This window comes from Corvus brachyrhynchos, unplaced genomic scaffold (assembly GCF_000691975.1).
Source record: "Corvus brachyrhynchos isolate BGI_N302 unplaced genomic scaffold, ASM69197v1 scaffold126, whole genome shotgun sequence".
NCBI lineage: Eukaryota > Metazoa > Chordata > Aves > Passeriformes > Corvidae > Corvus > Corvus brachyrhynchos.
Genome location: NW_008239283.1, coordinates 4,410,752 through 4,422,808, shown reverse-complemented (window position 1 = coordinate 4,422,808; position 12,057 = coordinate 4,410,752). Strand labels below are relative to the sequence as shown.

At 40.1% G+C, this 12,057-nt stretch overlaps 1 protein-coding gene across 8 annotated transcripts in view; it reads right to left on the bottom strand.

Moving 5' to 3' along the window:
- Window positions 1–12,057, bottom strand: part of NCKAP5 (NCK associated protein 5) — a 380,374-nt gene that overhangs the window by 332,724 nt on the left and 35,593 nt on the right. For all 8 annotated transcript variants that reach the window (XR_001863945.1, XM_017740231.1, XM_017740229.1 and 5 more), the window contains one exon: window positions 944–1,075. Coding sequence is in view for 7 of the 8 variants with exons in the window: in XM_017740231.1 (XP_017595720.1) it covers window positions 944–1,012 (69 nt within the window). In the remaining variant the exon portion in view is untranslated. The remainder of the gene's footprint in view (window positions 1–943; window positions 1,076–12,057) is intronic.

Sequence of the window (12,057 nt, the reverse complement as noted above, 5' to 3'; positions counted from 1 at the left end):
GTCCATGTTCACTGCTATTAACACATCAGTGGGCTTTATACTTTGGGGGGAAACAAAGCCCAAACCACAATTTTAGCAGCAGAAGAAGGAAACAACATAGCTGTAATGATGTGTAAAATTCAGGTAATGGGGTTAGCACAGGTGTGGCATTGCAGGGAAAAGGGCATTGGGGTCCCACAGTCACTACCTCTGTGTCAGAAGACCACCTATGAATGTTAAAGAGATGGCACAGGTTTCCTTGGATCTCTCAGCTTTGCCTGTTTCAGTATTTGCAGACTGCCATGCTGAGTACCTGACATGGACACTCTTATCCTCATACACATCTCTTCAGCATCTATGAGCATTTTCTTGTCAAGTATCTATAACACAATTCTAAAAACTCCTTGTTTGTCTCAGTCATCCTTTGAAATTATTAACTAAAAATAAATCTAGAATACAATCTCCAATGAATTTAAGTCCTAGGTACAGCAAAAGCAATTGTTTTATAGCATGGAGCATTTTTGCTTCTCTTTCAGTATATATTACAGTAGTTTATACATTTGCTATGGTGAACACATTTTTCCTGATATCCTGATAAATATTTCTGACTAGAGGACCTCAGCTACTTACAGCTCTCATATGCTAAGTATGAAGCAATACAGGCTGATCCCACAGGAGCTGTGTAGTATTTTAATTACAAGTTTGTGATAATTGTCTGGATTCCTTCCTTGTGTAAATCCAGTGAATGGACATGTTTCCATATGATGACAAGTTTCTACCTAGCATTTTATAAAATTCCTCCAGTACTTTTTCTCTGGAGAATCTGAATAAACACAAAATGTTGTGATATTTTGATGAAGAGATAAACACCTTTAACATACACGAAATTGTAAGTATTGCCTCTTAACAACTAAAGTTTTATGACAAGATATATTCATTAAATGCAGTAAATATTCATTCTTACCACAAGACTGCTGTCCAGAGAAAGTCTTTTCCCAAATTCCCTTTTCTGTAGCTGCCTTTTTTTCTCCATAGCTGAGGTTATTTTTTTTTTTCCTTTTGATCGACTAGAAATACCAGGCTGCTTTCAGCATCACTGAAAAAAAAAAAAAGTAAAACATTTAAATACATATTTCAATATCTTACTTAACAGTTACTGTCTTTCATCATTAACTTTGTAATAACCCAGCAGCTAATGACTGTGTTTCTAGTACACTATGTTCCAGGAACAAATTTTCTGTGCTAAAAAATCTAAACTCTCCAAACAGAAACATTACCAATATATTTGGGTCGCGTCTCAAAGGAAAAAAAAAAAAAAAAATCAGCTACAACTCTTTATCAATACACCCATGTTTCCATGGTCTTTTGAAATGGGCTGAGAGCTGAATTTGCAGAGCCAATGATTTACCTGACGCTGGGCAGGGGGAGGGAAACAGTTTGTTTCACATTAATTGCACTTCTCAGTAAGCCCTGCTTGTTGGCACATCTGTGCTGCCACTGTGATGTACAAATTTTGGACCCAATCCTAAAGAGTTCTAAGAGCTTTCAACTCCCATTATCCTTAATGAAAGACAAACGCCCTCAGCAGTTTCCTTAGATTTTTATGGTCAAAGATTCTGCTGTGATAATCAGACAGTCCCACTGCCTGTACAGTACAGCCAGGGAATTCAGACCACAAAGCTTCCACAGAGAGAATTAATCTTTCCTCTTTCATAGGGCTTGGTAAGTCCTGGCCAGTGGTTTCTACTAAAACCAAGGCACAGTTTACAAGTAACAACTACCGGTTCTCCTCGTAAATGTTCACCCTGCTATATGTATCTGAAAGTTTCAGCTTGTATATTAATATTTATTTGTGATACAGGAATATGGGCAAAATTAATGAATTTATTCAGAATATACAGAAAGTAGTAGAATGATAACAGATATCAGAGTCTAGCCTAAATTAAGGCAGGCAGATGTGCTCATACAGAACCAAGAACAGAAGTTATCTCCTGCATCTCATAGTGACTGTATTTACTCTATCAGAGTCTCACTAACTGAAAAAACAAGATTTGGTGAAAGGAAAGGATCTGTGTGTTTCCAATCCTTTCTGCTTGTTATGAACATCACCTTGGGTCACACACAGCCAGGTGATGCACAGATACCTCTGCTATAGGGTAGCACAGCTGGCATTCCCAAAAGCAGCCTTGCACATGCCCTCCAAACACATTTGCATGCCTGTGGATAGACTTCTCACACACCTGTGAACGATCCCATCTGTCGCTGTGGGGGTATCAAGCGGATAAAACCATCACAGCTCTTTCCTCAAGTTGACCCTGAATGCTCTGCCATAAGGGCACACAGGGGCCTGAACGCGGGCCAAGCACAGGCCGCCTGCAAGGAGAGCAGGATGCTCCAGGCTCAGCCTCTGAAGCCAGCTGGAATTCAGAGGGCTCCCAGAGGCACACACACTGGGATCACCAGGTACGCTGTGGGCATCACACTGGGACTGCTCTTTGAAAGCAATTCCCGTGGGGAAGCTGTGAGTGCTCCAGCTACCAAACCATGCAGTGTTGAATTCAGCCTTCTGTTGAACGGCATCTCATGTCTCCTATGCTTCTTTTGTTCTTGTGGTTTATACTTATGCAAGACCAGAATTCAGGTCATTCTCCCAAACAGATAAAAATTAACCTCTCTGTATATTCATCTAAGGAACACATGCAGTGAGAACACGTACTTACAATGGTGGGAAAAGCTGTTATTGCACTGTAATCACTGCTGCCTTGTGAGGTTTTCTTCAGGTTTACCTGTAAGCCCTTGCTTGCTTTCTTTTGTAGTTCCAACCTAAAACTACACATGCTATTTAATTCAGTTAATAAGGAATCTCAATGATGTACTCTCACATAATTCCCATTGTTTCCTGATTAGCGAGCAAAACACCACAATAGATTCAAACAAACACAGCAGCATTGCATGACACTGTTTGTGTGATTATGCCAGAAATTAGCAAAAGACCTTATGTAATCATTATATCATTCTCCTGAGCATGTATCATGCATGGAGAGCATGACTTCCACCAAGGGAGCCTTTGTTGAGCACAGAACCACTTAAGAATGAGTTAGTGAGAGCTACAGCTGGAGCCAGTAATCCCCATGGAAGGTCAAGTACTTAATATGAGTTAAGTGCCTTAAGTTTCCATCTGCAGATATTTGGTGGAACCACCCCAAATTCTAGTTTAGAAGTAAAACCAGGAAGGATTATTATTAATTATTCCTATAGTTTATATGTTGCCCTGGGCACTTGAAGTGGATTTACTGCCATAGGTAGCACAGCACAAGGACCTACTCATGTACTGGTGCAACAACTCCAGACCTGCTGGCTCCACTCCTTCCCCCACATACACCATGGGAGCTCCTACCTCTGCATGTTACCTTTAGCAAGCTGTCACACATCAGTCTGAAGAGTTAACCACCTAGGGCTAAACACACTTAAAGTTTTGAATTACAGGTAATTATCAGACAAGATAATACAATACATGTACCAACATACGTTGATGCCTTAAAGTACCCATCTCAGAAGGCCTTTAAAGAAAAACGATCATCAGAGTGAAGCACTTAAGAAAAACAGAACAAGTTTCCATCTTGGAATGGTCGTTTTTGTGCATCACACTGCTCGTCACAGAGAAAAAATGACCCTTCCAGGTAAATCTCTCTTCCTCTGAGACCAAACAAAAGATTAACAACAACTCAAAATGGAGCTAACACATCCACTGGGAAGCTCAGCAGAGGAGAACAGCAGCCCAGATGGATCAGTCTTGGAACACGAAAGTGCTGAGAAGCATTTTGCCCAACCATCAGAAATACTATTTTTGTGCTACCAAGAGAACAGACTATAGAAATTTACATGCCTTCCCTGACCAATTTGCTTGTCAATATATTTACAGCAGAGACCCCAGTGCTCAGCACTCAGACCCTGAAAATCCCATTTAACTGAGTGGAACCCTGAACTATTGCAAAGTCACATCTGATTTATGGTGTCTTCACCCATACTGCACTCACACGTGCACATTTCCAAATCTTTGGGGGCACATCTTCTAGTCCTTTGTGTTGCAGGAAATGTTTCTGCTGTAGGACTCTTCCCTAAGGGACTATAGAGTTCATCTGTGTTGAGCATATGGGGGCAGGCACTGGGTTTAAAGCACTTGGCAATGAAGGCTGTATGCCCAAGAAGCATGTGGGATCAGTCTAAGAGAATGCAGGTCCCAGATGTTTGCCCAGTGTCTTCTCAGGTTTGTGCTGAGCTCAGGGGAGAAGGTTTTGTATGGACAGAAAAAACTCTCAGAGGAAGACCCGAGCATGATCTTACTTCAGTAGGGTATTATCCTCCCTGCTCAGGAAGCCAGCAAGCCAGAGGCATCAGCTTGATTATATATCCCAAGGTGCAGTGTTTTTAGTACTCAGTACAAGAATGTTCATTACTTCAGGAGATGGCTTGAAAAGCATGCCCTGGAGAAATGGTGTGATTAACATAGAAAAGCAGTCTCTAAAATCTATGCAAGAAATTTCTTGGATTATAATACCCTCTTCATTTCTAGTAGTAACAAAGGATGATTGATGTATATTGCTTTAGCTGATGAAAACATACAACATTATATTCCTTGGATAAGCATCCGAGATATTTTCAGGCAGTTTGAAACGGCAGTCACATTTCAACAGAGCTATGCCAGCATATACTGTGTGCTAGTTCCCAGCTGGCATAACTGTTTGGTAACTGGAAATGGACTGTATTTATTTTTCTCTTACAAACATGTATAAATTTAACAGTTATGACACATGACAAAAGTGACAGCTCTGCAAACCAGCATCGTTTTGTTTAAATTCAGGGCAGATACAATGCAGCCTCCCCACTCTTGGTTTTGCACAACTTAATGCTGCCAGAGGTAAAACACCCGTGGGGCAGCAAGGAATTCCCTCTCAGCAGCCAGCTTGTCTTTCCCAGGTGTTAACAAGAGGAGAGGATTTGTGATTTGTGGAAATCTAACTGTTGGGTAACCAAACGAGGCCAGAGTTATACAGTGATCACCTTTAAATGTGTTTTCTACTCTGTTAGCCCTGCTTCCTTGATGGCCAGATTTTAGACTGAGAGGAAACAACCAGAACTGGTATTATCCCTCAGCAAAGAGAGGAGGAGGAAAATGATATCACTGGTATAGGTCAGGAAGCAGCAATGAGAAAGTAAAGGTTGTCATCAATGGAAATGTTAGTTAGAATGAACAGGTGACCTAAAGGTGAAATATTTTATATCTCATTATCAATCTGTGGAGTGATTCAGTTTCCTAGGAACCTAATTGAATTGAATTGAGTCTGTCATTTTGCAGCTGGGTTTCTTTTGCCAGCTCTGGTGTTAACACCAATGTGCATACACTGGCTTTTGTTGTGGTCTTTGCAGCGAAAGTACAATAAGTACAGTTCATCGGGGCCTCCCAGAACTGGAAGGAAAAAAAGATTCCAGAATTAAGGAGTTGATGTTTGCGTAACAGACCAATGTTCAGCTCTAGAAAATCACTACATTTATCTTGCTAGGCATAGGCCACTCAAAAAATACTAGGTTTATATAAAGCAATTTGATTATTTCCCTTGGTTTTTTGGTGGGGTTGGGTTTTTTCTTCCCCTAAAGGCAGAGTATTCAAACCATTCTGCCTAGTCATTACAAGGCAGCTGTGAACACGGTTTCATTTCCACATCCTTATCTCTCCCCATTGTGGTATGTAGCTTGGTCATGGCTTTAAATGACAAAGTAGAAAAATAGTCCCTAAATTCTCCTTTGAGTTGGTATTTCAAAATTCAGTACTTGGGAAATAGAAAACTGCAGCAACATCAGCACTTCTGCAACCTGACAGCTAAATTCTTTTTGTTCTGCCCCAGTGTATTTCACAGCATTGCCATGGGCAGGCCCAGCCTAATGCCAAATACTCCCAGGTATTTGCTGAGGCTGGTCAGCAGTTCATTAGCACTAATGTACATGTCATGCACTCACACCCACTGGATTAGGTTGCTATTTAGATTAGCAAGCTGCATTTTTGCAGAGAGGGAAGGAGAATGTGCCATGTGCCAGCATTAATGAGTTAATTAAATTAGAAAAATTCCAGCGCAGGAAGCTAAAATCAGTAGAATATTATGGGAATTAAAAGACAGCAAACACAGCACTGCTGTACCATTCTGCCTACATACCTAGATATTGACTGGCTTTGGAAAGTTTTATTGAAAAATGTCAAGTTGTTCTGAAATATCTGGGTAGAATAATATTCTTTTCTAGTTCTCTTTTTTGTTGTTCTTGTTTTCCTGTGGAATAATTCATTTTGATACACCCCAAATTTCTTACAGTCTCTAAAGCTGTTACAAAGTTTATTGGAACTGTATAGGCAGTGCCAAGAGGCAACTGTGCCCTGCAAGTTATTTTGTGACCTAAAACACTCCCTAAACCAGTGGTCCTCTAGTTCTGATTGAAAATTGTCCAGTGGTCATAGATTCAATGGTTTGGGTTGAAATGGACCTTAAAGATCATCTTGTTCCGACCCTCACATCACGGGTAGGGATGCCACCCCACTATCCTGGGTTGCTCCAAGCCCCATCCAACCTGGCCTTGAGCACTGTCAGGGATAAGGCATCCACAAGTTATCTGGACAACCTGTGCCTCACCACCCTCTGAGTAAAGAATTTCTCACACCTAACCCAAATCTCTCTTCTTTTAGTTAAAATTCATTCCCCCTTGTCCTACCACTGCTCATCAGGCACCAGGCCACGGTAAAGTAGACCCCCAAAGAAGTGCGGGAAGGGCCAGAGGTGGATAAGGAACCGTCTCATCTTTTACCCTGCCTTGGCAGAGTTTGGACTAGATGGTCTCCAGAGGTCCCTTCCAACCCTAACTATTCCATGATTCTTTGCTTTTTAAGACTTTATTTAGGTACAATGACACTAACACACAGCAGTCTACAGAGAGACTGAGGGCTGACTTGCTTGAGAGCCAGATGCTGTGGATCTCTCCTGCCCTTACCCCGTCCCTCAGAAGGGAATCAGTAGAGAACATGGGATGGTCTCATGCAATTTCTGACTGGTGATCACTTGCCAGCAAAGAACAGACTCTTAGAATGTTCTAGAAACACAACTTTCAAAAGAAAGTATGCCAGCTCTAAATTCCACCCTGTTTCAGCCACAGTTTTCAAAGCATATTTATGCTTTCTTCATGCAAGATAATCTTCCAGTTATTCAGCAAACTAAACAACCAGTAAAGCTTTCTATAGCACTGCTCCTAGGATTTAAACAAGTTAATATTACGGGCTTAAATCCAGTAAACCTATCAGTGTGCTCAAAATAATACCAGGAATTTCAAATAATACATCAGAAAATAAAGAATATGGCATTAAAGATGTTATTACTACGACAGCTGTCAAGATGAATTGCATGAGAAGCATTTAAAAGATTTATATCTCAGTATCTCACCAGGTTAATTAAATGGATGCATGCATTCATTTAAGAGGATAAGGTGGGTTGCAGTGACATAAAATGAGAGGGCACAAGATTATATTCTTTCAGCATTAACAAGAACAGGTTGAACCAATATCATTTCCGTATTCTGTAATAAGCATGATTCATCCATTGCCATTTTCAGCTCTCATTTTCTTTTTGGCAGGAAAAAAAAAAAAGAGACTATGAACATAGACTAACATAATCAAAGCTTTAACCTTTTCAGTGTTTTCTATTTGGATTGGCTGTCCATTTTTATCATAGGATTTCAGGGCCATGCCTCAGGGGGGAGAGGAATCGCCAGTAAATTACACCAAAGAATGTTGGAAAGGTCAAAGGATTACCCTCCCCTGTTTGCTTTTATGGGACATATGAAGCATTCATATCATGCAATAAAATTATCGAGACAAAAATGATGAAAGATAAGCAGGCAGAAGGCAGGAGTCTGTAGTCAGGACAGCCAGGGAAGAAAAAGGATATATTACAGTGTTATCATCAATAAAAAACAGATTATGACAATGGTGTTTCTGTATCCTTAGCTTCTGCACTGAAATCAAATCCTTCAGAGCAGTGTAAGACCTGTAACCAAGAAAGAGATATCCAGGCATGACTGAGACTATTTAGGCTGAAGGAAACATTAGACCCAAAGCTCCCATTTCTTGGCTCAGTTTCTAACCACCTATTATTATATATTACTTATTACCAAATACTACTATAAATTATGTGAAATAGGTAATTATGTGGTAAACATGCATTCCTTTAGTCACTGAGCCTCTTTCAGCAGTGCAAGGCTGTTAACCTGCAAAAGGCATGTTCTGAGCACAGCAGCAGCTGCCTCTGGGGGTTTCAACACACATTTGTTTCCCTCGGGAGCCACAGCTGAGCTTAGTCAGAAATAGTCAGTTCCAGGCACCTACAGAAGCTGAACTCCAGGACTTGAGGAAATTTCACTGTTACTGCTCACAGACCTAAAAGGTTATGTGGAGATTTTGAGGTTCAAAAGCAAATGCGCCATTTATATCCCAATAAAGACTCCTCTGGCATCAAGTAGATGCAACCTCTGTAATCTAGTACATCATTAATAGGGCTAGTTGTTTCTCATGGTAAAATGGCTGGCTGGCAGCAGAGACCCAACAAGGATCTCATCAAACACTGAATTACAAATCTTCTTCAGAGGCAGTGGCATCCAGTTCAGCTAATATGTTACAATAGTCAGAAAAATAAATGCAATTAAATCCAGCATCTGAATCAGTTTGATAGACAACTAACTGGAGGAAAGAATTTACAACACATAGTCAAGTTCTCTAAGTTTTGCTCAGTTTGATTTGTGTTTTCTTCTCATTTTTCTTTCATTGACATAAACCAAGGCACTGCTCAAAGTCCAAGAACTGCAGACCTAAGACCTGTAGCAGGGTCTCTGTTGCAAACAGTGGTGGATTGTCAATTCAGTTTTTGAAACTAGAACTAAGAGCTTGTGAAATGTGCCTAAAGATCCCTCTCTCTCCAAGAGAAATGCATTTCAGTCAGCAGCTCTTTTGTCTGCCCATCTGTTGTAATCATAATCCAGAGGGACCACTAAAAATCATTGGTTCATTGTGTGCTCTCCACCCCTTCCACCTGCACTGCTAAAAGAGATGATGATGTCTGCAATGGTCACAGTATCCTAAATAAATGTGACTCTGTTTAGTCCTCCTTACCAGCAGAGATTAAAGGAATGAAAGATCATTTATTTACTGTGGTATTCCAGCTCAGTGGATATGAGGAATTATTAAACCATCTTGACATAGTGTTCAGTCATCTGGTTTTACTCCACAGAGCACTGGGTAACACTTCAAAATGTTCACATGGCTCAAAGAAAAACTCCCAATAGAAAGTACTGTAAAAATGTTTCCTTAGTTACTAGTAACACGTTCAACATCCAGTTCTGTGCATCCTTAGATAACCAAAGCTACTTGCATCAGAGGGAATATGTCAGTGTCTAGGCTGCAGAACTTGTTTCTAATGAATCTGGGGCTTTGTTGGTTGTAACACAGTGTCTCACATTTCACCTTGCTATACAGATGCTCCCAGTGGGCCAGGGGATAACCTCATGATGAAGGTATTAGTTCAATAGCAGCCCAGAAAAGAAGCTGAATCAAGCTCATAATCCCTTTCTGTCCTTTGAAAAATAAGGGAAGATAAGGTACAGTGAAATACATGCCCTCCCTTCATGACCTAGCAAGTGGGGAGCTGAGAAAGGGCTCCACTCCTCTATTTGCATAGTGTGAAAATAACTCCTCCCCCCCCCATGACTGGAGTCCACCCCGGGGGAAGAACACGAGCAGAAAGACAGCACTGATCTCTTCCAGCCAAACCAGAACTGAGCCCCTGGTTTGAAGGGAAAGACTAGCAGGGAATGAAGCAAGAACATCCTCAGTCAGCTGAGCAGCTCCAGGTGCTTCCCACACAAAACACTGTGCCTATTTTTATCAGAAAAAAATTCTTCATGTATTTCTTATCTTTCTGTGCAAATGCCTTCAGAGTTGTGTAAATCTGGGCAGTTAGGACAGCTATAACTACAGCGACAGGTCCTTGGACTGCTATGGACTGACACACAAGAGATGTGGTACCAGAGCAGAATTTGGAGGTGCCAGAACTAATTTAGTTCCTGTTAGGATGGGCACTGAAATCCTTCAGCTGGTTCGCCACCTTTTCAGGCTTTACAGAAGTTAGAAGAATTCTACTCTCATTTCAGCTGACCTAACATCATCTAAGGATGACCCAAAAGAATTCAGCTCCAACTTTCATGCACGCTTCAGCAGTGTACTTCATGGTCACAGCAGAAGGGTGGCAGGGTACAACTCAGCTCTACCACCTGCAGTTTTTTTGTAGGATGTATTCCCTATACATTGATGAGAATACATAAAGAAAAACTCTAGGGAGATATCCCAGCCAATAAAAGTTCACTTTATTCTTACACAGCAGAGCATGTAGGACTGTGGGATATCAAGACCATAAAATTGAAAGAAATTGATACGCATTGATTAAACTTCATCTTCAGCTTATGGCCAAGAAAACTATCATGGAAACATTAAAAATGAATGATGTTCTCTCTTCACACGTATTTTCTTAATGGTGACAGAACACTGCACAGTGTTGGCATACCAAACAGCCCTCCACCTCTTAGCTCTGCAATTCTAGAACAATCTCATCTCAATCACCAAATTCAGTTCTGGGCCAAAAGGACAGAGACAAACTTTATGGAATTCAGACAATTGCAGCAAAAATGATTAAAGTATTGGCTTGGTGAGGAATGATTAAACAGTCCCTTCACCACAGTTTTAAACAATGACAAACAGACTAAAATGGGAAGGAATGATCATCCACAAAAGTTTGAGGGACATATCCTAACACTAGAGACAGAAAGAAATTGATTAGGTTTATTGACAGTAGGCTGAAAAGAAATAAAGAGGAGGAAACGATGCTGAGTATCTGAAGCAATTACCTAAAGTGAAATCCAATGCAGAGAATCAAAGGAACGCTTGTCATATGAAAAAATAAGGCAGGATGAAGTACAATAACAAACACTGGAAGTGAGGATGCTGCCAGAAATGAGATGTCCAACAACCCTGATGAGGAAGAAAAGAGCCTGCTCTGCCTTTCTTCTCAGTATCTCTGTACTTTGCTGTGGTTCATCCACACTGGAGATAATTAAAGGCTTTTGCTTTTGGAAAAAGTGTTATTCCATCCTTCCTCCCCATGCCATCAGCTGCTGGCAGTGCTTATTCCAGTTCCTCAGTGTGAAGACTGCCTGTCACACACTGATTTCTAATTTCTCCATCTGCCAGAAATGTAATAAAGACATAATTTTTTTAAAAAATTAATGAATTTCCTACTTAAAAGGTTCATAGTTCTTCTATGTTTTATGTCATTCTCTCATTCTTTAACTCATCTGTGCTCAGTTCTACCAACTGAAATGTCAGTGAACATATAAACTGCCATCACAGATAATAATCTTACACTCTGGGATTATGGATACAGTACTACCCAGAAAATATTACAAAGAAAGGAGCTATACTCTTAGAATTTCTTAATCTCTCTCTCAAGCATCTGTCCATTTTGAATGCAAAGTAAGAACAGTTCAACTACAAAAGAAAAAAAAAACAACAACCAAACCAAAACTACTGACAATTCACAAGTCAGTTATTCACTAAATTCTGAAAGATGTCTTTGCTTGTAGTAGGAACAGTTGGGTTGGTACAGAATTTTCCATCCACTTTTTTCTATGGAATTCGTGTAAAATCTCAAAGTAGATAATTTTTACCTAGATTATTTCCTGGATGTAATGCTATGCAGATTTAGATAAAGCCTTTAAGAGTATAGTTTATGCACCTCCAGACTTGGAGTAATCAAAGTTATTCAATATTCCTCTTAAGCTCAAAAACTAAGCTGGGAAATAAAAAATATTATTAATATGGAAGGGAAAAGTGTTAATACACTTGCATGTTCTAAATGATCCACTGAATTTGAAAGTGCATTTTGAGACCAAATATAATCTTTAAAAGTTTTTTTTTTTCCCTACTTAAGGTTTATTAAT